This window comes from Carassius gibelio, chromosome B14, assembly GCF_023724105.1.
Source record: "Carassius gibelio isolate Cgi1373 ecotype wild population from Czech Republic chromosome B14, carGib1.2-hapl.c, whole genome shotgun sequence".
NCBI classification, from domain to species: Eukaryota; Metazoa; Chordata; class Actinopteri; order Cypriniformes; family Cyprinidae; genus Carassius; species Carassius gibelio.
In genome coordinates, this window is record NC_068409.1 from 26518645 (window position 1) to 26546308 (window position 27664).

The following is a 27664-nucleotide window of genomic DNA, read 5'->3' on the forward strand; positions in this document are numbered from 1 at the left end:
TTTATGCAATTTTGGGATATTGCATTAAAAAAAGGTGAAGGGAAACACCTAGATGCAAATGAACTGTCCAAAATGTGCATGTATCGTCATAAGAATATTGCACATAAGTGTTTTGTCTAATTTTCCAGTTAAAATATTTAAAAATAAATTTACTTGCAAGGCGTGACTTCATAAAAATGACCTACGTTTGTTTTTTCACCTAAGTATAAATAAGTTAAAAAAAGTAAAAAAAAAAAAACACATTCGAGATGAATCTATGACAACAACCCTTAATATCTAATGTAGTGTTGCTTATCGAGTTATTTTATTATGTTTTAAGAAATGTTATATATTTTCAGTGAAAAATTATCCTGAAAAAGACTAATTAAAATCTATTAACTGAAACAAATCTAAATTCATTAAAACTCAATAAGAGTAGTGTTTTTTTGGCACTGTACTCTTACCCTCACTATCTGTCATGCTATTGCCAAGACATAAGGCATCTGTTGCCAATCACAAGCACGTTTTTGGAAATTATTTTAGTACGATTCTTATTTTTCCCCATGAATCAAACTTTAATGAAACATTTATCTGAATGGAAACATTTCTAGTGGCAATCAAATAATGTTACAAAGGGAAACTCCTTTGTTTTTGAGACAATCCCCTTAGCCTTAAATTATTCTGGAGCAACAGGACCATGTCAAGGTGCTTAGTTAAAATGTATCAAAACTAGGGAACAAACCTTTGCCATCAGGCAAAGTCTCCTCAGGCTCCTGGAATGGATGTTGTGCCAGGAAGGTCTGAGCTGATTCCAACACCGAGTAGATGTAGGGCCCTCTGGATTTGACATCTTCCATGAAAGCCTGCACAAAACAACATATGTTTACAAGTGTGTCATGCTGACATGATCAATCACAGCAGATGCACATAAACTCACAGACACAGTATTAGAGCCGCACAACATCCATCGACCTCTGAGGGTGTCAATCTACTGAACTAAATCTAGTTTTCCAGCTTTACATGGCTAGATATCGGCACATTTCCATAAAAATTCTTTTCCACCCCCAAAAAATGTAATTTCTGGCAGCCATATCTCATGTTGTTCCAAACCTGTATGAATTTCTTTCTTCTGTCCAAATGGAAATCAGTGGGTTCCAAAACTACACTGGACCCAATTGAGACATCCTCTTCTGTATTCCTCAAAAGTCCGAAAATCATACAGGTTGGAACAACAAGGTTGAGTAAATTACATCAGAATCCTGACTTGAACTGCTCTTCTAAACACCCATTAGACTTTTTTTTTTTTACATCTAGGGTCCATCAAAAATCAATGTGGGCTCCTAATGTATAGACATGCAGCTCAAACCAGGCCTGAACTATGATGTATATCAATCATGGAGTAAATTCCCTACTTCTAGGCACCACCTACAGTTTTTCCACTAATCCATAAGAGTTACTAAGGCGACAGCTTCATTCATTCATCATGCCATTTAAAATTTCATTGAAATATTACCCCCTTTTTTTAAAGTCTTTTATTTGGATGATCCAACAGTTCAATCCTCTTATAGCATAAAGAGATTACGATTAATTTTATCTCTCATATTACCCACAGGAAATACCCAGTGTTACATTCTTATGCCGATTATGGATATCACAAACATGGCTGTGCAACTTCATTTGGAGTCGCCCCAGTAACTCGTACCATGTCATTGAAACCTCTTCCCACCCATTTGCAAATTAACTTAGCAACCAAGAAAGTGTAAACTGAAATCAAACAGTCAAAAGTAGAAATGTACTACCGGGCTGCTGGAATCAAGAGGTCTCCTGAGGGGAATTCGTAGAAAGAACTGATATATTTCAGCTATTTCCTGAAATAACGAGGCCTGAAAATGTTTTCATTCCACTGTGAAACTTCAATAGCAGCTAAACTTCATACTCAAGAGGTCCGCCTTTGACTGAGCGAACCCAAATAAAGACTTAAGATCATTCATGTATTAATTATACATTTGTAGGACAAGCCTCAAGAAATTTTTGTTTCTGTCTGGTGATGTCTCTGTTGTTTCTTCAACTAAGTACTCTTAAGTTATGATGCATACTTATGACTTATGAAGTCTACTTAGGGTTCAAAAGACAGGCAAACCCAATCTATTAAAATCTGTCAATATCCTCAGAAAATTAGCACAGGGAAAGACAAAAACAGTATGATACTAAAACACAGAGGAAGAAATCTACTTATGATTAATAATTTTAATTACTTAAAACACTGTATAATTCTCAGCAGAGCAGCATATGGGATTTTGCTCTCTGCTTTGTCGGAAAAGTTTTAGGGTGATGTGGCACATTGGGAAAGCGAACATTGTACAGTGCAGCAGTGAACTGGAGGGAAAGAGAACAGTATGTGACAGATGGAATAATAGTACAAGGATAGGAATGCATGCACGTGCATATGTACATCTACATATTACATAAGAAATAAAAAGTGAGCAATAAAGGAGAAATAAGTGAGAGCCAAGAAACAGAGAGTGAGATACAGGTCTGTTAATTTGGAGGCTGATTTCACTGTGTGTCACTCACAGAGAGAAAGAGCTTGCTACCTCTCTCTCTTTCTCACTCGAGCTTTTCTCTCAGAACCCCTCTTTTTCCTGCTTTATTCAGCTGACAGCACTGGAAATTGGTGCTAAGATGGAAGCAGTATCCTGCAGTAGTACCGGGCCAATTACAAGGTGTGTGTTTATCTGGGAGGGTGAGTTTGTGTATTGGGAGAAAAACATGTTTGAATGCAGAACATAATGTGTAGGCACAGGAGAGTGGTAAATATTTAATGGGACGGTTCACCTAAAAATGAAAATAAATCTGTCATCATTTGCTCACTCTTGTGTTTATGTTTTTCCAAACCCGTATGACACAAAAATCTGATATCCACCCCAGCTCTGCTCATGAGTCCATGAGAGAAGTGTAATGTGTGAGCTGTGAATAAATCATTGCTTTAACTTGTTCATTATTTCTGCTTAAATAAATACATAATGTTAACTATCCACATGGTCTGTATAATTTAGAACTGTACATTTCTGCAATATGGACATATTTCACCTCTGGTAAAAGATTACTCTTAACGGGACAGTTCACCCAAAAATCTTATGGGTTTGGAACGACATGAGGGTGAGTAATTAATGACAGAATTTCATAAATGAGGAAAAAAAATCATAAGAACCCCTATAACATCTTTATATTATATCTATACTGTATGTGCATTGTAGTCTTCCAGATTTCCCCATTTGTCTTCTAGTGTCAGAAAGAATGTCATACAAGATTGGAATGACTTGAGTAAAAGTCTTTTTAGATGAACTATCCCTAAATTGGAGAGAAAAAAAGTGTAAACATAAAAGTTGCATCTTAAGCCATTTATTGTGCATGCAGCAGTTGGTGCCACTATTTTCTTTGTTCTGTTTTTCTTGATCTTGCAAGCCTCTTTGTGGTTTATGAACAGACGGGGGTTCAGATTCCCAATTAACATGTTCCATTCAGGTCTACTTTTGCATCTTGATAATAGATTCTGAGGCTTTTTATTAGCTTACAGGTGGGTGGGCTCGAATCTTTAATATCATTCTGTCTGAACTCCTGCTGCCATATTGCAGTCTTAAATATTGAATTGATTCTGTTATGTTTATAGATGACAAGATTAACCGTGTTCAGGAGCAAAGTCAGCAAGAGAAAAGATATGATAATATGAGGAAAGACAGCATGAGGAAATGGGCATGTGTGTTAAGCCAACCTGGTGGAACTCCCGCTGGTGCTGCACCGCTCCCACATCACCACCTATGGGCAGCTGCTCGGACAGCTCCTCGTCTTTAGCCGTCAGCCATTCGATGATCTCCTGTAGGGACAGCTGGAGCTTCCCGCTGTTGTCCGAAAAGGCCTCCAGCCGTACCCTGACAACACAGCAAGCGACAGCCCGCCACAGGGCACGGACCCATGGTCAAAACTTAGACAGCACCGAGATCACAGCACTGAAAACACGTCAAAATCTAGAGTCTCAGGACATACTGTTACAGAACCATGTCACAATATCCGTTTTATTATTTTTGAGGGTTTTGCAAAGTTAATTCTCTGGTGAACAGGCCAACATAGTTAGACAACAGCATATGTTTTCGATACTCCACAGGACTCCTATATACAGTGTGAATACAGTACATTCAAGCGTAACATATAATGTGTATTAAAATATTTATTAAAAAAAATATAGATATAAAGTTATATAAGTAATTAATATATAACATTAAAATATTGTTTTGCTTGGTTGGTTCCAGAAGGGGTTAACTGAATCATGATACCTACATGCACTTGTACTTAGCTTCAACCTGCCTCCGTCTCCTACCTACAGTAGGCATGTCAAAAGAAGAGTTATGCACACCGAAGAACATAAAACGTCTCCATGACATCCCAGCATGTAATGAAACAGGAAAGCACGTCTCAACCCATTGCCCTGCATTTACACATGGGATGAAATCTTATCTGTTTGCAGAAATCACATTTTCACAAGGCGATAAATAAAATATAAAGCCAGCCATTTAACCACCTGCCCACATAGACTGGAATTGTTTTAGAGACAGACTAGTTCTGTCTGCATCCCACCTGATGCTGCATAGAGGATTAAGAGAGAAGAACCTAGTGTTGCAATAACACCCAGTGTCCCAGCATGCAGCAGACACCTGCATTATTTTTAGACCATTATATGGCACTCTAGAGCACTGCCAAAGCCCAGGGAATGCAGGAAAGAAATAACTAAGACAAAGGGATTAAGCGTGACATTTTTTGTTAGGGGGAAAATAAAATCTTGACTACTGAATCGCCACATGACATTGTGGGAAAAAAGCTACTGCTAATGCAGCGAGGGTCGCATTAAGTCAAGGGTGAAATACATACCATTTGGCTCCAGGCCATTCAGGTTGCTCGCAAGATGGTTGTGCGATTTTACAAGACAACTGTAGGACATTCACTTATTTGTGTCACCACAGTGTTTTTTGTGTTTGAGATCATGAATTAATTCCCTTCTCCCAGTATTTGCTGCATTCTGTCTACCTTCCATTTTAACAAGATGCTCAGCCTCTGCTGATAAAAAAGTGGCATCACAGCATGATGCTGCTTCACTGTAGGTATGGTGTTTCTTGAGGTGTGGGCAGTGTTAGATTTGTAGCACACATACATCTTTGAATTCTAGATAAAAAGCTGTATTTTTGGCACATGTCAGCAATATTTTCCTGGGTCACTATTATGTTTTTTGGCTCCAGGTGTGCTTTGCATGGGTCTTATTGGGCTCTTTTTGTGCCATTCTTCCAAACAGGTTATAAGCTGGGTTTCCATCCACATATTTTATGCTAATTTTGGAATAACCCATAAAAATGTGTTAAAGAATCTTGCTATATTGTGAAAGGATTTGTACATAAAACTTTCCTAGATGCACATGAAAAAAGTCATGTTTTTTTATTTGAATAATTTGCTCAAATTCACACAACAGTGACAATTTTGTTCTAGTGAATAAGTGGGATGGAAACTTAATTTCCAATTTGGTTTTGTGTTTTTTTTTTTTTTTTCACAACTAGGACGGATCTTGTTTGAATGGTTCTCATCCTGAAGAACCATTGCAGCTGCCACAAGTGACCTGATCTTGTTTGGTGGAAGTGACGAAGAGCTGCTAGATGACAACATGTCTCTAGCAGCTTCAGATGCAGACGAGTTGTAGGTCTCATTGAATCTCACCCCTCAAAGCCGTCTGAGCCCATCCATGCGAAACTTGGGGTGGACACTAAACTTATCTGCATTCTCTCGAGGTGATGTTGAAGAGCTGGTCTTGGAATGGTCTCCTCCCGAGGAACCATCTCGCAGTGCACCTTCCATGTAAACTGAACCAAGGTGTGGATATGTGTAGTGTCAGTAAAGCACATGGGTGATTTACAGGCACTCTCCATAAGCACTAGTTGTCTGCAATTTGGGCCTAGTAACTCTAAGTTTGTCCTGAAACCAAGGCATGGCTACATATCCAAAGTGTTCTCCACAAACATTAGAGCACAAGTGGTTACTCTCTCTACATTACCAAACACAGTGGAGGATCGAGAGTTTAATCTGTTATGCCCCGTTAGGGAACTGAGAGCCTACACTGAGCGCTCCGCACCATTTAGGCATTAGGAACAGCTCTTTGTCTGCTCTTTGACATACAAGGGTGTTTTCTGTATGAGGTCACATTTCTGATACTTATAGTTTCAGTGCACTTTGGCATATCTTTGCCCAAGGCATTGGAAACTCTGCTTGTGCGCGCTCTACCCCTTTGGTGCTGAGGCTGTGCGAGCCGGGGCGATCAAACTAGGTTAGACATAACCTCACTGAATTTATTCTGCAACCTGGTTGCTATTGTCATATCCTGGCCCTAGTGTCAAGTATGATATTGGTAATTCCCCTTCTTAGCATGGTGTGATTGAACTGCGTTCCCATAGCATCTTAAAGCAGACAAACATAACCTTGTTTCCTGAGATACGGGAATGAGTACTTTCTTCCATGCCGTGCTAAACAGGCTGCACAATTAAGTCGTCACTTCAGTCAAAATAACCTGAATTCTGGTGAGCTTTGGCAGGCTTTGCAGCCATTGGTTCGCGCAGCACCGCTGCCGAGCCATTGGTTCGTTTCTATCTACTGCATGATACGATGGCCATGCAGTTTCACTGCGTAATTGAATGAGGCTTCAGTTCAGGAGAAAAAAAGGCATTTTTCCCATAGCGTCTTTAAGCAGACGCAGAACTCATACAACCGAAGTTACTTTAGTAACGGAGTACGTTTGATAATTCACCTATATCAGCAATCTCAGTTTCTGGGATTTAGATAAATAAAAATAAAAAATTGTGTAGCCATAGCTATTGAGGTCCAAAGGAAATAATAAAAGATTTGGGCATGGTGTAGCCTAAGGATTTGGACCTGAAATCTGTGAGGTTTCATCATTGTGCCCAGCAAGACCCCGGGACTGTCCGTGTAATATGGAGCCCTTTAAATAAAAGCGTCTGTTAAATGACAAAGCAAAAAGACAGATTGTTGATTGTTGGCCTCAGTGTACCTTTACTCATGAATTGACCTCTGGTTCACACAGATTGTTTTGATGGATGACTTTTTTCAACAGGGCTAGTTAAAATGTAGCCTCCACTTAGTGATAATTGAAGCAACAGTGTCCACCGGGACATGCAAACACTAATGTGCTTGTTATTTTTAATCATTGGCAGATAGAGGCCAATTGTCAGGCAACCATGTGCTCATTAGGACAACACAGCCAGATATAAAAAATCTCATGCCAACATATTTTCAGTCTAATTTAAAGAATGTTTTCCAGCAAAACAATGCCACCAAAGCCATCAGAACATGTAGTTTCGGTGCTTTGAAATTATATTCTCAGTAGAAATAAAAGAAATTGTTATTATATACTACATAATTAGAGAACAAGAGGAGGTACAATGAAAAGAGAGAAGCCAAGTAGGAGACCTGCTTCACCTGTTCGGACCTCTATTGTACTGATGGAGGGTGGGCACAGCGCTCTCTATAATGATGTGTTATTAGACTCAATAAAAGCAGCCAGGCTGCAGACATTTCATTAGAGAGCCTGTGTGTTCTATAGTTGCCTAAAGGCTGCTTCATCATACAGACACAATCACAAACAAGCACACACATCTCCTCCAAGCACACTTATGTACACACACACATACAAACACAAAAGAATAGAACCCAAGGAAAATGCTACTCACCCAGCTGCTACTATCAAAGGGTCACAGCTACAGTTATCTGTAGATTTTTGTTCTATTCACATCAAAGTTCAAATGAAGCTCCTGTCTGTGTGAGCTTGATGAGTTCATGTAGCATTTCTACTCAGCGTTGATGGGTTGAACTTGCTTAGAATGTACAATGTCACACGGCTAGCCTTAAGCTATTACCAGCACACATTGCTTTTGATTCTCTATTACAGGCAAGTGCTTGTTGTTGCTTTGTAAATTAAAGTATGTCACTGGTAAGTGTGTATCAACCACTTGCATAATGAGTCATCGAACAATGTTAATAGGGCCGTTGTTGATAGCAATGCCAAGGTTTTATTTATCCATGAATGCAAGTGCTGTTGAATACTTTGGGGTCTAAACTACATACATTTGTGACACTGATCATGTGAACTCTTTCCACAGACTACAGACAGTGGGATGTTCTTCAGGTTCTTCAGGAAATCATGCAGGTGATTCATCCTGCTGTGATTAAAAAAAACAGAGGCAAACCAAATACTTAGAGAATCTAAGATTGCTGAGCTGGTAATAAAAAAATTCACTCAAATTGTTAAGCTGATAGCACCATAATTTTTGATTATTTTAATTACCGTAAATAAAAAAGGAGACAGAATAGAACCATTGTGAAAGCTTGTTTCCACCAAAAATAAAAAAGACAACTGACATAAAATAAAATAAAAATTGATTGGTAAGGTTGATATTTAAATGTTTTTAAAGTGTTTTTTTTGTTGTTGTTGTTGTTGTTGTTGTTGTTGTTTTTTTGATGATGATCTGAACACAGTCTTATTGTGACATATTACAATTTAAAATAACTTATTTTTCTGGATTCTCTGATCTGGTTTCTCTCTCAGTGAAGTTTTTCATCAAAAATCAACATTTATTTCAAATAATAAGGATATGTGCAATGCCTCAACAAATTTGGTTAATTCAGAGCAGTCCCTGCATCCAGCGCTGTGAGTACAGGGGACACATCTGCCCATTTATGCTCGATAGAGTATGATCTGTCCTGTACATTCAGGCCTCTGTGCTACTAATTCACTGATCCACAGCAAGACTGCAACACCTGATACCTGTGCCATGTTTGAGGATTGCACAGCATCTCTCTGCCTCGCTTGCCATCACAGATATAGTACATTACATCCATTAACCCATCCTGCACAGAGCGCTGGATTTCTTCAGCCCTTCTGAATCCTTAGACTTAGACCATCGATCATTTCATCTCTCTCTGAGGCTTTATGGGGATTCCTCCAAAAGCCACAAAATCAAACAATGCCTCTTGCTGGACAAGCATCCAAATCCTGTGGTCCTTTTTACAGAGAGGAGAAACAAATAAAACTCAATGGAATCAGGGCAGGGTGGCATTATAGACCTCCTTGCTTGGCTCCAGGTAGCAATCTCAGGTTAACAAATGGAGATTAATGGAGGGCTTTTAATTGATTGGATTGCAGAGCTGAGATGGCACAAGTTGGAGGCATCTGGATCGGTTCTTTTGCAGGAGCTCGATGGCAAGTTAGTGTGGGCTGGCTGTGACTGCTAGTGAGTGTGGAAGCAAATAGGTGACAGCTGTGCACACTGCTCTGGCAGTCTTTTAACAACGCTTGTTCGACATGAACCATCAGGCACGATGGCTAGCGTAGGGGACAGTAATCAATACCAGTGACCAATAAGGAGCTACTTTTACAATGTTCACTCGTGGCAGGGAAAAAGCAAGCCATTTGAGGACCATTCACGCCTTTTCAGAGCCATCTGTTCTAAATGTATCTATTTAGCAGACATTTTAACCAAAGAGACTGACAATGATAATTGTATCCTAATCAATTTACAGTAGGTTTAACCCAAGTTCATACTGTAGGTTCAAAACATGAATTGAATTGTATTTGAAGGTATTTTAGTGTAAAACAAAAATGATTTGAGCACACACTTTCTTACGTTTGCACAGATACTTTACTAAATTGTAGGTACTGGGTAGTGATGTTGAATATTGTCATGCAGAATACGTGCTTTATAAGTACTAATAGACTGCCAATGTGTTATTAATATGCATGCTAATAATAAGCAAATTTAGAAAATTTAATTAATTGCATTTAATCAAGAAGATTAATTCAACATGCCATCACTGTTTTCAGTTTCATCACCTTTATTTACCTAATTTGACCGTAGTGGATTCAATCTGTTCTGTGTGATTTCAGTTGCTATATTGAACTAGTTTTGATGAATTCCATCACTCAATCAATAAATTGTTTACATATTCTATTCGTGTAATATATATAATACAAAAATATATGCAAATATGAATAAAAAAAATCCTAAAGCTGTTGGAACCAAAATTTCAAATATGGACTGTATGTCTAAGCTGCACAACATCAATACAAATTGCGATATGTAAATTTCGCAATCACTAGCGATAACTAAATTAATTTAAATACTTACAAAAAAAATAAAAATCTAGACTGATGCAGATAGCAGAGAACAGACAGGCCACATCACTGTTAATAGGTGTGTGTGTGTGTGAGTGTGTGTGCGTGTGTGTGTGCACTGATTACATACTAGATGATCAACATAACTCTCTCATAGCAAAGTAGTCTGATACATAAAATACAAACCTAGAGACACTAACCTGTCTCAATTTTACTGATTAAGGCAAAATAAGAACAGATAAAACTCATTAGTTCTTTGGTCATGTTGCATGATAAGCATCAGTGAGGTGTTGCTTCACGGATCAGCGAATAACTAAATGCTAAAGATAAGAGTGAGGTGTCTGGTGAAATCCATTTCAGAAGCATCGCCTAAGGCTCTGGGCGCCATTCTCTTTGAGGCCTGTCCTTTAGCGACACAAGCCTTTAAATGTAACACTGAATGAAAAAGAGAGGTGGGAAATTTGTCTGCAAGCACCGCTCCTCAGCCGCAATGAAGCCACTAGTTAAAAAAGGTGATGGTGCCATGGGAGAAATGAGCCTTACAATTCAGCATTGCCTGTCTCACCTCTTTCATTACCCTACATTCTGTTTATAAGACACAGTTAAGCAAACACAATGGGCCGCTGCACAGGCCCTCACATGCATACAAATACCGCACCTGTAATATCAGCCGGTTCCATATATATCATTGTGTATGCATAAACCCTCCACTGGAACGCACCACTGGAATATTTCATGTGAGCATTGAGATGCAAAAAGGAATACATTTCCTGCAAGGGAGCTTTAGATATGTATTAAATTCTTGTGTATTCATATATTCACTCACATCCAATAAAGCATAAATTATCCGTGAGAGACATGTGTATAGAAGTTTAAGGGCCAGATCATGGGCATGTCTCAGGTGGGACGAAGCAGATATTTGACTTTGACTGTTACATCACTGTATGAGTAAAAGAGGGCTGAACTGAGGAAACTATGAGTCTATGTCTGCTGGTATAGCCTTGGCCAAATATATCATTAGCTTCCCTGATACCTGTGCCAAGTTAGGGATGATGAGTGCCGCCTAAGTGCCCAGCAACATCTACATGTGAAAACTGGATTCAGTCTTACTACAATTTCTAATTTCTCGAAGGGAACCCATGCTGTTGGTTGTTTATGTCAATGCATGATCATTATTTCCACAAAGAGTGCTGGAGCAGAGAATGCAACTGTGTCAGCAGTGCATTGTGTCTACCCAGCAAAAGAGAGCGATCTGCTCAGCCCCACGCTGATAGATGAGCGCGTCGGACAAGCTTTATTTGATTTAATCCCTACAAACACAGCCGGGTAGGCTTGTAGTTAATAATTCATGCACTTCGAAATCCCTTTTGACTCGTTCGTTCATTAGGGTGTCTGAATAGTGGGTTTATTTGCAATTCCTAGCAAGAAACTCGAAACACCACAGCGTACCTCTCACAAAAAATTTCCTTTTTTGCTGCTCTCTCACATCTCTGGTCCCATGTCATGATGCAACTGATGTGGGCTCCTTCCTGCAGCCATTTAAAGCCTGACAACTGTCTGGTACAAACACAAATATGTGCATTTCAGCAAAGTTGGAAAAGACTGTGTTTACCTATGGCTGCAACACATTACGAAAGTTCCTCATAATGAGTAGACTATGTCAGAATATGGGCTGAGCTTAAAATAACCCTGTTGAAAAGACCAGCAACAATTTCTGTGCTGGACCAGGCCGGTTTTATACAGAATGGAACCGAGAACTGACCATTAACCATTCTCAAACATGCTATTTTCTGCCAACACTGACAAAAAAACAACAAAAAAAACACTAAAATACTGCTATTGATCACAACACTGCTAAGGAATTATTTTCAGTAAATCAAAAATGTATATGACATTTATACGACAATGTGTAGTTAAAAAAGACAAAGTTAATTAGCTAAATTATTCCACTTTTCTATTCGCTTAGCATTTTCTCTTTTTATTTAATATACAAATATTTCATTACATTTATGCAGCCTTTAAAAAGTCTGTAAATGCACTTTTTGAAGAATAGTTTTAAAAGTATTCCTTACTTGTCATACCTATTGAAATTATGTCATCATTTAGTAAGAGACTGTTGTATGAATGTAATATGAAAATATTTCTTCCTCAAAAGTTTTAAAAGGATTAATAATAAAATCTTTATGGAAGTTTGGAAGCATAAAACAAATAGAAAACAATAAAACCAATTTACATCCCTTCTGGCTGGTGAATCAGCAGGATTATTCTGGTGAAGCTTGCTGACCAAACAAAATCTTGCTGGTAAGCATATTCAGGTCACCAGCACATCAGCATCCAAAACACAACAAATTGAAATAACAAGCAACACTAGGAAGCTAGGCAAAAATAAAATACGTATCTCCCTTTTTATCCTAAACAACCACAAGGTACTGTAATCATTTCCAACACATTTAATGAAAAAAGGTTCTTTTCTTTTGTGGAAAACAAACCACATTTGAGAATTGTCTCATATGAAGAAAGTCAAGGATTATCCAAAATTGACTGCCAACATTTTCTAAATATCATCTTTTATGTTCCACAGAAGAAACAAAGTCATACAGACCTGGAACAACATCAGGGTGAGCACAGGTTTTTTGCTGAATTATCCCTTTAAATGTCAACAGATGACAAAAGATTCCTGCTGCCCACACATTTAAACATCTAACTTTAATAATTTAAGAAAACGTAAGGACATTTTACTTCCAAAACAAGCAAAAATATCCTTGACGGAATATTCCATTTCCTCTCCCTTTCATAGACTCCACTCCAACGCACAAAGTACATTTAGTACAATGTCAAGTTTGACATGACAGTAGACCCATTAGCAAAAGGGTTTTTAACATTCTAATCTCCGAGCCTAAAACTCTGAGAAAGGACAGCAATTAGCATGCTGTTAGTGCTCAATCAAGCCTTTTTCTGCCTGCTGTTGAAAAGTCTGGATGAGGCTTTGAGGATGTCTGAAAGGTCACCATGCTCGCCCCTGCCGTTTAGCACTGAGTGTGGAAGAGAGCGGAACTGAACTGGAATGGCCTTCTTTTTTGTTACTTTCAAGTTCTGCACATAAACTCCACAAAACACCACAATTATGACTGTACAGTGAGTGCAATGATATCACCAAATAGTACTAGCTTTAACTTCAAAATACAGCATGACACAGTTAGTCGCAGCCGTTCAGATGTCTTAATTATTTACAGTCTACGCAGACAAAGAGATGCTTTGAGCAGATTTAGGGATGTGGGTTTTGAGTCACACCATCTTAACCCACTCACAGCTGCGCCATCAGAGAGGTGAGAAACATCCAGGCACGTCTGCAGTCAAACATTCCCAGCATGCCTCTGTCCACCCATATACCCCCTCAGCCACATAGCCCCCCGGTCACAGCACATTCACTGCCGTGTGAGTGGACCCCAATGAAGCCAAACATTCTGATGAGAATGACAAAGACAAGCTCTGTTCTGCCCCGCTAGCAAGTCAGTTTGATTTCTTCCTGTCACAGTGCCTGAGAAAGAAAAAAACAGCTAAAATTTCAAGTAAATTATTCATGTTGTGTTGCTCTGAAACGCAATCTACAAAAATCAAGCAGTGATTCAACATTAGGCATAAAACAAATAATGTCAGCTCTACAGTTAACAAAACAGCACAGAGACGAGTGAAAACCTTTACCATAATCCAATAAATTTACCAAAGGAAATATATTATTTGCTTTCAAACTAAAATCAAACATCATTTAATTCTACTAAAATGCCTGCCATTGCATTTTTACAGATGCCAAAGCTTAAATTGAAGGGACATCTGTCTTTCAAAACACGGCCAGCTGAAAAAGTCAGCCACCACTATGCTGGTGCAATATAATCCCAGAGGGTCTTTTGGAGAAGCCACTTAGTATTCAATCCATTTCCATTACGTGTGATGTTGTATGGCTGTAGTCTTCCTTCAGGGCTGGATGATGTCAGAATACTGACGAGTACTGCTACTGCTGTCCATCCAGGGATGATCTTATTACACTGCGCTGCAGGGAAGATGTCTAAACCAATCACAACCTGGTAAATTTGTCCCCAGAGAAAACTTGGGGTCGAGGCTGTAATTAAGAGGCTAAGTATGTAAACACAGCACATTGCACTACATATGGACATACATACAAATGGCATGCAAAACAGCCCAAACTCAATCAACGGTTTCATTAGCGCCTCTGAGACTGGGTGAATTGCAACATGTGGATCTCTAACTGGTGCTACTGAGACAAGGTTAATAATCCCCAGAAGATATTGAACATAATAGAAGGCTGATATAATAGAAGGATGAACAAAAGTTGTGATATACCTTATGTTGTGGGATTTGCGTTTGATCTCGTTCCAGCAGAGATTCATGTCGAGGTCAGGGTGCTTGTTCCTCTGCCCCCTGCACTGGGTGGGCAGCTCCTGCCCCTCAGGATCCACCGCCGACTGGCAGGGTACACAGTGGCATCCCGGCCACGAGGGCCGCCCTGCAGCTGAAACACACACAGTTCAAAAGTTAGAGCACTGACATAATCATATGGCAGTGCTTAAGTTAAAATAATGTTTTAATAACTTGTCTTGAGAACTTGTGAAATTAAGGAATTTTAATTTTTAATAATTTTAAGGAAAACATTCCAGGATTTGTCTTTGTATAGGGGACTTCACTGGGAGCCAGTAGGTTGAAGGTCTAAATTTCAGTTTCAGTGCAGCTTCAAATGGCTCTACACAATCCCAGCTGAGAAATAAAGAGTTTCATCTAGTGAAACGATATGTCTTTTTTTTATGTATATTTCTATACTATTTAACTGCAAATGCTCATCTTGCACTAGCTCGAATTCATGCATTAAATAGTCAATGGTCACACGTGAAACAAAGTCAGACGCCCTTTAGAAAAAATGGATAAAACAACAATGTTGGACGATTTTGAAGTTGGAGGAGAAAATGACAAAGTTTTTCGCCCTGTTCTACCTTTTTAACTGAAGTACACAGGTGAAGAACTAACCACACGTGAACTTTCCAAATGTGATTACGTAATGCGTGACGTCATGGACACGCATTGCAGAGTTAGTTCATTATTATTTATAAAGCATATATATATATATATATATATATATATATATATATATATATTTTTTTTTTTTTTTTTTTTTTTTAAACAACAGCTCGTTTCGCTAGATAAGACACTTAGTCCTCGGCTGGGAGGCCTTTGGAGCTGCACTGAAACTGAAATTTGGATCTTCAACCCCTTGGCACCCATTGAAGTCCACTATATGGAGAAAAATATTGGAATTTTTTCATCAAAATCCAAAATCTTTTTTTGACTAAAGAATGAAAGACATGAACATTTGGATGACATGTTGGTGAGTAAATTATCAGGAATTGTTCATTCTGAAAGTGAACTGATCCATTCTAGATCATTTTTAAATAGAAAAACAGTGCAATGGAATACAAAAACATGCTCTGTGTTAACAGCAATGCATTTCAAATCACAAGATTCAATGCAGAGGAATGTTAAAACAGAAACTACAGAGTTCCTGACAACCTAGGCCTTTAGTTTCATTTCTCAAATTTGATTTGCTGAGCGGTGACGCTTTTCTTTGTATGTATAGCTCCACAGTTAGGCTGCCACTCTGTTTGGTGGGAGATATTTACTGACTCTTCCTGCAAGTTACATTGACGCGCCAGTAGGTCGTGACGAGTTCTTATTATGAGTAAACGCCTGAATCATTTATCCAACTGATTCATTCCAAAACAATGATTCACTCAGGAACGAAAACAAGTAATAAGCAAGTCATTGAAATGATTAATTCAAGAACACTGATTTATTCAAGAATGAACCCCACTGGTGTGTGTTTGCTTGGTGCTGTTCTTTAATTCTGCTGTGGTAGAGCTGTTTTCATTAGTGGAGCAAATTAGATAAAGTAACTGCGTGTAAAATGTAAGTTAATTTATATTAACTGCTTGTTTATGGAATTGCTGTAGGCTTATAAAAGTAATATCACAGTCACAATGGTTTTCACATCTGAACCACAGCTCTGTTAATATTATAATACCACTCTATATGTTTATGTTGCTGCTTAATTATTGCCTGCTTTTTCATCATACTTCATTATCAATTACCTTTTTACATATAGGGAGATTATAAGTACTGTACAGGAACAATATAAAGAAGAGAAGAGGAAAAAAAAGAATGGAAAAAAATGTAAGACATCAGCAGCAAGAAGTCCCACTTATCTGTTAAACAAGCTGATTGCCTTTTTTCTTGCCCAATTGAAGTAGATAGGAGCTGTACAGTACTCGAAATGCCTGCTGCCTAGAAATGATCTGCTGGGAGTGATGCCAAGATGGTCGCTGAGTGACCAACCTTGTGTTAAGAGACTTTGTTAGAGGTGACACACAATTACAGGGAGAATAAGAGGTGTGTTTTTGAAAGTGACCTGAACCACATTTGACTCACCCATTAGGCCACATCTACAACACACACATTATTATAATCAGCAATGATCCCTCAACTGTAATGATCCTTCAATTACAACAACAATCAAAAAATGAACAAGTACAGGAACAAACAAATTCCCATAGGATGCACCTCAGCTGATCCCTGAAGCACTCAGCAGATAAACAGAATATAAGTAATGCCTGCGGGTCACGTAAGCTCGGTTTCTCTCAGCCAGAGCCAGAGCCAAGGCAAAGGTATGGAGGCACAATCTTTTCAGCAAAAGTCTCATGATTAAGGAGCTTTCCTTTAGTCATCAAACCCCTTGTGTCTCGTTCAGTGCAGCTGTCAAACTGCCTATATGTTCCTCTCTGTGCCTTTCATTAGTCCCAGGGAGGGACTAGCCATAGGGAGCACTGGGACTTTTCCAGAGGTCTGGCAATGTCAATGTCAAATTTTAGGGATTCATGATACATCAGCTATATTTGAGCAAGATATAAAATAAGCTATATATAACAATTTCATTTACTGATCAATATTACTGATTACCAGCCAATATTCAATATATTTTGGCTGATTTTGTTTTGTATTGTATCTAAATGTGCTGGTTAATTTCCTGGATATTAAAAAAATATTGATTTCAACTTTATTTATAACATTTTCCAAGTGGAAAAGGCACTGATTTAGTGGAATGATCCTGCTGTTTTTACCGTCTATTTGAGCAAATAAATGTAGTCTAGGTGACAGACTTCTTTTAAAAGCATTTAAAAAAACGTACTAATGATAGTAAGTATCAAAATCAAGTTAGCAATAATAATGATCGAATATATAATAAAGATGGCAATAATTTGTATTGTATGCACATGCAGTACCGTGAGTGATTATATAATGTGAGTTGTGATGACATATATCCCTGAGTTGTTGTTCAGTCCCATCCCAACCTTGATTAGCCCCATCATCCCACACATCATCTACAGTACTCAAGGCCTCTTCTGGGACCCCTTGCTAACTGACCATGACGACATACTGTCACCTAGTCAGTGCTGCATAATCTCAACAGACATCTGTGCAGAAATAAACACATCCGGCTGTCCGGGCTCATGTGGCCGTGACACATAGCCAAAACAAACAGAACCTGAGATGTATCTCAATGAGAAATTCTGTATGCTACGTTCCCCAGAGCAGGAAGTGAATTAATGCCTCCGCACGGCTCTAACGCGTCCCCTCCTCAGGCGGTTCCTCTTAATTCACTCTCTTTTTTCAGTCTTTCTTGAATCTATCTCTCTCTCTCTGTGTGTGTATTTAATCCACTGTCTGTGATTAATTCTGGTTGTTTATGGTTCATCAGATATCTAGATGCGGGTATCAGATACTGTTCAAATTCAAAATGATTAGGAGATGGTGAGGTAGGATCTTTGGTGGAGCGGCGAACAGTTGATTCAATGCAGGATCCGTTTCTGTTTTGTGTTTATGTGCCATTAATAGTCCCTTCTCACACCCTCGCCGCTTGGTGATTTGAGTGTTTGACAAAAATTGTGCTGAATCGGCTCAAAACAAAAACAGTTGCGGAAATGAGCCTCTGGCGAGGACTTACAGAGAGGCTTTTCCACCAATCAGAGACGATTGGATGGAACGCGATCCGCTGTCCACTGCCAGGACCCTGCACCACTTCTTCTGGCCCAGGCAGCACAGGGACTGGCATGCCTACAGAAATCCTACACCTCCCACTCATACACAAACATGCACGAATACCGCACACCCACTCTCTGCAGATACGGTTCTGTGGATTTCAAATGCACAGCATAAAATCTATAAAAGGGAGCCTGGGGCTAGTTGTCACACGGGTGAGTTGTCACAAGGGCTTTATCTCAGCAAGTATAATGTTTTGAGTCAACTATCCACTTACATAAATATGTTTTCTCTTGCAGTGGTTTTGTTTGTTGTTTTCCAACAGTTAGTTCAAAAACGTATTGACATAAGAATAATTATAGTGAATTCAATGGTGCAAACTAAAATCTGAATATATTTTTGCTGTTGGGTAAAAAAAACTTTTGTCATCATCAGACAAGAGTCTTAGTGAAAGTAGATTTTTAACTGTAGTTTTTTTAACCATGGTTTGATGTTTTATATGTTGCCTTTTACATGTTTGCTTTTTCAGATAATTGTTTTGAGCATCATAATTGGTTTACTGTTTTTTTAATTATTATTATTTTGTGGAAAAGGCATTCAATTGCCTATAATAACTGATTTAATTACAGGTTCTTAATATGAAAACTAATGCTTATTACCTGAATATTACAACCTAAAATAAAGCTGGCACAATGAAGAACTGTATATTTTCCCTTGGGAAACAAAAGGAGAAATGTTCAAGCTTTTTGTAGGAAAAAAATATGCCTAGAGAGAAATCAGCAAAACATAGATAGGAAACCCATACAACATGTACTCTACCATTGAAAAGATTGGAGGCAATAATAATTTTTTTAAAGAAATTAATACATTAATTAAGGAAATGCATATTAAATTGATCAAAAGTAACAGTAAATACATTTATGATGTTACATTGTATATTTCTATTCAAAACAAAGCTGTGTCTATAGACATTTGTTTGATGAATCACTTAATGTATTCCACAATTGTAAGTCGCTTTGGATAAAAGCGTCTGCTAAATGAATAAATGTAAATGTAGATGTACATTCACTACAGTTAAAAGTCTATTACACTGGATCTTTGTTAGAACAAATAAAGGCTCATGATGTAAGTTCTTGTGTAACTTTCTCTTGTATTGCAAGCATTGGTTTGAACCAAGAAGAAAGAGAGACATAATACAGATACACTTCTACATTGTATCTCCAGTTGACTTAGAGGCACACAATATACAGTATTCAAAGGCACAGTCAACGGCGAGCAAGTCTACTGACAAACGATGTGAAGAACGTTTTATACTGACCACTACTGAGCCACAGAAATTTAAGCACCTAGCTTTGCCTTCAAAAACCGACAATTTTCATGTCACTAAAATAAAACACCCAGTTTGTAGCACAAAGCTCTCTCAAATACCTTAGAAGCATGAATGTCAGGTGATCAAAGTCTGTAAAGAAGACAGACAAGTCATGTAACATTTAAAAAAGCCGACCTTGATAATCTGATTCAGGCCTCAGATCACTGTGAAAAACGTCTGCTCTTTGAACTCTACATCGACAAGACAGCGCTAGTTCTTACCTCAGAGTGGAGACCAAAAGCTCTTCCTCTGACAACAGACTGTGCATGCAAGAGCCTGTCTCTCGTTATATACACATATGGATTCTCTCCTTTGTCATCCCCAGTGGGTGAGTTGGGCTTACAGCGATGGTCTGCTGTTTATCTTATGGAAGGAGTGCTCAAATACTGCAGAAGTCCTGCAAACAAAAGCACTATTGTCCCTCACATTCCACATCACACCAACCTGGCTTGTCCACCCACAGGGCCAGGAAAATGCCATGTACACAGTCCAGCAGGCTGCAACTGGCTGCCCGCCTGTCTAAGTGACACTCAACACATGGCAGCTGGCCACTGTCCGCCTCTCTGGCCTAGCCAGAGTCCTCCTGTTGTGCTGGGTATTCCCTACATCTCAAACAAACTCCAACTAACCTCTGTGTATTCATTATTTCCAGTGCCTGGTTTTTGATTAGGGTAAGTACCTGGAAGGACCAAAGGCTAGATGTGAATAGGTTTAGTTGTTGAAGCCTAACTCCAATCCCCCAAATGCCACAGGGATCTAAAATACCTAGAGAATGATATCTGTTAACAATCCCATCCATCCCACTGACAGTTTCTATGATTAATTTGGACAGTTTAACTTTGAAAGAAATTGCTCATGCAAGAAATGCAGCATTTGTTTTCCTAGCACTGACTAGCATTGTATGCTCTCAGTAATGTTAAAAATGATGGCGTTCAAACCTTACTAATTTAAGAAAATGCATTTATTTATACAAATATTGGTGTTTATATTGGTGTTACTGACCTTATCTGGTGAAACATGCCTTCAAATTTAATTTCAAATATACTTATTTTATGTTGAATATACATTCATTTGGTGATGTAATGTTTAAATACATTTATGATCTTATATTTTAATATTCATGGTTCATGATTAGTCAGGGAAAACATTGTGACATTAATGACATTTTTACTGATTCACAGCCTTACTATAACAAATTGAAAGAATAGCAATATACACGTTTTTATTATTATTATTTTTACTTCAGAGATCACTTGCATTCTTTGAAAATATTTTTTGCAACATTATAAATGGCTTTAATATTTCAAATGAATAAGAACAAAGAATAAATAAATATGTCTCTGTTACCACAAAATATTAAGCATCACAACTGTTATAAAAATAGCTGTTTTAAATTGTTTCACATTATCGTTGTTTTTACTGTAGTTTTGATCAAATAAAAATTCAGCTTTCTTTAGCATTAAGTAGTGTACATACACAGTGTAGGACAGTAGTGTACATACACAGCTAATTTGTAATGAATGAGAACTGTGAATGGTGACACACTGACAGCTAAACTTGACCTTTTTGTGACACAAAGCCTAGTAGCCAAAATCAGCCAACGAAGGCAGAATCTTAGGTTGCGGTGCAACTTTGGTTACGTTTAACGAGGCACAAAATCAGTTTGCCCTGCCCCAGACAAGCTATTATCCCCTCAATGACAAACAGTAATTTTCCATACAAAAACATGCCACATGCACACTTATTTATGGAGGCAGTGCCCTTGTTTTCCACCCCGAAGAGCAGCGTTGGAAATTAGACCTCCATTAACATTAGCAGTCATTATCCCTGGCTATGGTTGGCTCAGCGAGATGACAGGCCATTATTCCGGCACTTTAGTAGTGCCACTCTCGTCCCTGTGCATCAGATGAACAATTGATAAGCAAATGTTTTATTCATACGTGTGTACGAGCAGACTTAAGTGCTAAAGGTCTGGCAGTCAAACCCCAGCAGACTACTTATCCATGCCACAGACTGAATGGAACCTGTAGCTGTGCCCCATGCAGGAGACGGTTTGTTGGATTGGGAAAGAAGGTGAAGGCTTTGGTCAAGAGGACTTTACAGCAAACACAATCTTCGAGTCAAAACTTAAATTCTCCAAGCTGGATAGCCTCTCCATTAAACCACATTTCATAACCCTGACTCTCTCTGAGAAGCCTTCGGGGAAATGCTCAGAAAACCAAAGTAGGAACTTAATGTAATGTTGACATTGTTATTATGTTTCAAGCATGTTTTCTCAATTTGAGCTGTGCTTCAATGTGTTTGGAAGGTTAGGCTTATTTGCTTGTGTGAGTGCACTGAGAATAAATTTGAATACAGAGATATAAGGCTAGTTTGTTGTAGAGCTCTGGCAGTTTAGTGGAGTGACAAAACACACTTGACGGCAGACAGCCAGTTATCATTGCGATGTATTGAAACAATCCAACTTTGCACTTTGTAATATACCAAACAAAAAGGGAAGGGTGAATAACATGGGCAGGCATTTGACAAGCATATTAAAGAAACACAACATAGCCAACAGACTGAAGCTAATGTGTTATGAAGGCGTGAAAATTTGTGACTGACTATAAAGAAATCGACACAATCCGGTCAGTGATCACGTCACTGAAACTGTATGCGTAATCTGACTCGGAGTGCACATTGGATCAGAATAATGCATTAAAAATAGAATAACTGGCCATTTTTATAGTCTGGCAGTCTCAGTGCAGTGTCTTTTGATGATATTTGCATCACAATTATAAAGATGATGGAGGTTGTGCGGAAATAATGGAGTGGAGGAGATTATGTCTTAACATTTATAAAATAATAAGACTGTTGAGAAACTGGATGGATGGCAAAATAAGAAAAAACTGCTGTTTTGACATATTTTTACATGTGTCTTAAAGAAAACAAGCCAATTACAGACTATAGAGTCATGTCTCTGACAGGAGTGCTGACAGCTTCTTGTTGCTATGCTAATGTTCTTTGCATGCACAGAACTTTTGTTTGGATGACATGAGCACATATAATATTGCACGGTATATGGTACACATAAGCATTGCAGTCAGACTGAATTTATTCCGGCATTTCTGCATTAAATCTGAGCATGTAAACATATCTGTTTACCTGACAGATATTGCTCGCTTTGACTGTTTGATGGCCTTTCCATTCCATATGTGAGTGTGTGTGTGTGTGTGTACTCACAAAGGCTGCATGTATTTATTTGATCAATAGTACAGTACAACAGCAATAAAACAGTGATATATTAGAATATAAAATGAAACTAACAATCATCAATGTCAAATCATCTGTCAGAAATACTATTACAATACCAATATTTTTATATATATATATATATATATATATATATATATATATATATATATATATATATATATATATATATAATACTTTTAGTAAGTGAAGGCGCAATAAACTGATCAAAAGTGACAGTAAAGGCATTTATAATGTTAAAGATTTTTATTTCAAATAAATGCTTTTCTTTTGAACAAAGTTTTCTACTGCTAAACTGTATGTTTTAACTGTTGTCAACACTGACCATGAGACATTTTTCTTGAATATGTTGAAGCCCATTATTATGATGTTCATACGGAAACTGCTTCTATGATATTGAGAGCACAGACTCAAAATGAATTGACATTCAGTACTACATTTGAGTTATTTGACAGTGGATCCCTGAATACAACTGCCATGAATGCAAAGTCCTCTAATTCTCAAACTGTCTTCAGATCAGTTCCACATCTGCCTAATGAACAGTGGCTGTCTGTCACCCTGCAGAGAGCTGAGCTCTAGAGGCCTTTAATAAGGTTAAGGAGGGGTGGTAACATATGTAGGATTCTGATGAGATTAGTCTGTGCTGTGTAAAACAGATGGCAACGCAAACATTGCAGCTCATATCAAAAGAACTAGGTCTCTGCTTCATGTACGACCGCCTAAGAGCAAAACTAAGGGGCAATTAGAGGGAACTCATTTAAGACTTCAATCAAGACAGTTCATGTAGCTCTTTGTCCACTCCGGCTGTAAACTCACATTGGGAAATTGAGAACGGTTTACTGAGCGGTAAAGATATTGAGTGCGAGTGGAGGTAAGTGTGATTAATCTGCTGAATTACACATACACTGATACAAGAATTGGCAGATTGGTTCCCCTGTGACACTCTAACATCTTCTGTCATGGGTTTAATGAATTCGTAAAAGGTTATATGGGGGCTGGCTCAGACTTCCAGCTAAATTCAGGGAATAAAACCTTAGAATAGGAAAATTCAGTTTATATTAAATTTATTTACATATACAATCACTCAGTCTCTGGAAATGTTCCCCTTCACAGCAGCTCTCATGTATCTTTGCATTTGCACATATTTAGAAAAGACGCTTGAAGAACAATGACTTGGGTCCCAGCATGGCGATGAGAGTCATAGACCTAACTCTACCACTTTTTTTTAATTATTATTTTTACACATGAATATTCAATAAAAAAAAATTAAAATAAAATCTGTCATTTGAAAACCACTAGAAGAACAGCCGTTTATTTCATTCAGAATATTTAGTTTTTAATATGTTTAAATTACAACATAACACACATGCAGACATTGCTGAAAGCATTGAAGAAATGAAAAATTTTAGCAGAATATGCAATACAAATATAAAATAATATTTTTATGATGGTATTTTTTTTAGCACTAAATTTAAATGTTTTATATTTTTAATCATTACTGCCATGGAGTTTTGGTTTCAGGAGACTGACCCAATGAGATTTGACAGCAGCTGCAGATGGGAAGATTTTTGTGAATAATAACTAGCAGCAATAATTAAACAAAAAGTGAAAATTCTTTCACTTATCCTCATCTTTGGAAAATGCCTATGATTTTCTTTGTTCTGCGTAACACAAAAGGTGAATTTTTGAATATTAAAATATTCCTGGCCACTGGGGCTGGCAAGCTTTCAAAATTGATATTCTTCACAAAAAAAAAAAAAAAACTTTGTGGAGGAAAGTCATCATGTGGTTTTAGAACAACAAGAGTTGATAATGATAAATTACATAATTTTCTTATTAGATGTAGTATTCTCTTTGAATTTCTTAGAATTCATTTGGATTTAAGAAAAAATATTTAAAAACCGCATTAAGATCCGGAAAGTCACACTCCATTTCAATTTTTCTATTTCACTTTTACATCAAGTTCCACAGATACACTGCATGATCTTTGGATGGAAAGTTACCTTTAAACTCTGAGCTTAAGAGAGCACATCTGACTGAATTGTCTTGTTTCTAGGCGACAACGAAGCGGCTTCACACAGATTGTGTTTGTATGAACATCCTCTCATATCAGCCCACGTTTCTCTCTCGTCTAATTTCATCTAAGCAAATATGCGTGTGCTGTTTAAACCTAATTAACAAAGATTCATACATTGACACTAAATGTACTCCTCCTCAGCCTCTATGCATGGAAAAATCTGATTAATACACCACTTCAATGATATTCTTAAGGACCACTGATCTGTAAAGCAAAAACTCATCAAGGCTTTATTGATGAGCATTGCAATTGATGCTAAATTATTTGTCTCAGTGATGAGTGAATGTGACACAGCAACAATGAATGTTGTGATTAAGCAGCCTACATCCATAGATCCAGATTGTTGTTGGATATATATATTCACACATACGGGTGTCCAGCACCTAAACACACACACTCCAAAGTCACGGCTGCCGCCGCGAATAATAAGGAGAGCTGAGGCAGATCGGAATACGGCTCATTTGAAATCTGGGAATCTCATTAAAAGTGAGAGAAAAGGATTTTGACAGCCTTCTCTGTGACATCTCACCCTCTCCTGCTCGTCCATGTGGGCTGCCCTGCCATCCGTGTCACTTCCTGTTTGCAGAATTAGTCACTGAAATTCTATGAGACAGGAGTCAGGTTGACAGCTTGTTGTTAAATAAAAAGCCAGCCATAAATTTTTAAACCCCCCAGATTTTTTTATTTTTTTTTGTATAGTCCACCCACCCAAACTTCAGTCGTAATGAAGGTTCTAGCCGAGCTGAAATGCTTTCTAAATAATTTTTACTCAGTTGGAGCAGTAAGAGGAAAATCAATGGTGATCATATATGACAAGATCCATTCACGAACGCAGACATTACCTAGAATTCAAGGTCCTCGTAGACCCAAACAGCATTACAAAGAGTAAAAATAAAGGGTTTTAGATTCAGAAACATAATGAAGATCAATAAAAAGCATCATCTGACTTTGTTTAACATCTTTTTCCAATGACTCCTCATTCAATTTGCAAGCAAAGCCAAATCAACCAAAAATCTGATTAAGATATTTACATAAATGAGACAAACAGAGCAGCAGGCAGAACTGTGTGTGTTTGTGAATGAGAGAGAGACTGCAATAAAAAGCGGGACAGAGAGAGACAGCAGCATCTTTCTCACCTCTGCCATGAAAGCATTGGAAAGTGCCAATCACTTGAGTCACAAAGCATGGAAATAGAGAGAAATAGAGAGCCACGGAGCGGACGAGGCCTTGCCTGGACTCAGTAGGGGGTTGATGTATCAAACCAGTTTCGTTGCCATTCTCAAAACTGAACAATCACTTAACAGCAGCCGGGTTCAGGTCCTCAGCCTCATTTTGCTTAAGAGAGCACTGAATAAAGCAGGTCTGAAGCTTGTATTTCACAGGCGAAATTGGCCTGTGCCAAGAACACGGAGCACTCGCACAGGAGGGGGTCTGGTCTCACTGTCTGCTCTGAAAGTACAACTCATTTCTGAATTTTTTGCTGGCTTTTTAAAGTGAGAGCAGAAGAGAAATAAAACACAAAGAATTAAATGCTTCAACACATGCTTATATTTGAGTAAATGTCTCTGTAGAAGCAAACTCTGTGTCTATTCCTCAAGCATAAGGAAGATATCACTAATGAGCAAGAGATTTTTCCCACCACCATGAAAATGTTTTCTTTGCTTTTTAAATGAGCTATGAATTCTGGGCCCAAGGAAATGAAAGATTAAGTACTCAGCTTCAGAGGTCAACAGAGGCCACATAAACTGCGTTTCAGCCTTCTGCATCTGTTGCTTTGATTCTATGTAGCATATGTATATGTTCTCAGCGAACGCCCACATTGTTTCAAAAAAGGTCAGTTTCCGTATACATGCATTCAGTATCATACGTGTTACATCAAAAAATATGTACATGTACATGAATGCTTGCTTTAAATAACCAGGAAGTGGTTCCATAAGTCTATGAATTTTCTGTAACTGGTTTGAGAGATTAGCGCTTGTGAAAAATAATTAACATTGTCATTCAAAATGATATTACATTGGGAAAAAAATTAAATAAATGGTGCTGAATAAATTTCATGCTTTGAAGGTTAAATAAGTAAACTACTTTTTAAAAGTTGTGGGTTATTAATCATTTTTAATGAAAATGAAAAATGAAAATGATCTTGTGCTTACCAAGGCTTTATTTTTGTTTTTATCAAATCATTTTATAATATTGTGAAAGATCACTTTTTTTTTATTTTTTTACTGTTTTCTATTTTTATAATCTAAAATGTAATTTATTGTGATGGCAAATCTGTATTTTCAGCAGCCATTACTCTAGTCTACAATGTCACATTATCTTTCATAAATCATTGTAATATGCTGATTTGGTGTTAAAGAAACATTTCTTGTTATTATCAATGTATCATTGAATACTGTATGTCTGTCTGTCTCTCCCTAACAATATGAAAGTCTTTAATGCCACATTTAATGTATCCCTACTAAATAAAAATATAAATCTTTTTAACAGTAGTCTGTATTCATAAATAGGCATGTTGGGGTCATAAAGCCTAATACAGTAGGTCAAATGAGGTGTGTGGGCACCTGTTGAATAAGGTGGAAATATATGAACACATTCCACAACATAAAAAAATACTTGATTATACACTAGCTTAAATAGAACAAAGTGTCCATATACTGTTTCTGGC

At 37.8% G+C, this 27664-nt stretch overlaps 1 protein-coding gene across 5 annotated transcripts in view; it reads right to left on the reverse strand.

The window, feature by feature from the left end:
- Window positions 1–27664, reverse strand: part of LOC127971362 (dystrophin-related protein 2-like) — a 126300-nt gene that overhangs the window by 45547 nt on the left and 53089 nt on the right. For 4 of the 5 annotated variants that reach the window (XM_052574312.1, XM_052574308.1, XM_052574311.1 and 1 more), the window contains 3 exons: window positions 14558–14726; window positions 3752–3908; window positions 722–842 (listed from right to left, as the gene is read on the reverse strand). In XM_052574312.1, the coding sequence (XP_052430272.1) occupies window positions 722–842; window positions 3752–3908; window positions 14558–14604 (325 nt within the window). In that variant the 5' untranslated portion in view covers window positions 14605–14726. Of the gene's footprint in view, window positions 1–721; window positions 843–3751; window positions 3909–14557; window positions 14727–19888; window positions 20018–27664 lie in introns of those variants that run through there. The other variant, XM_052574309.1, reaches the window with a different exon arrangement.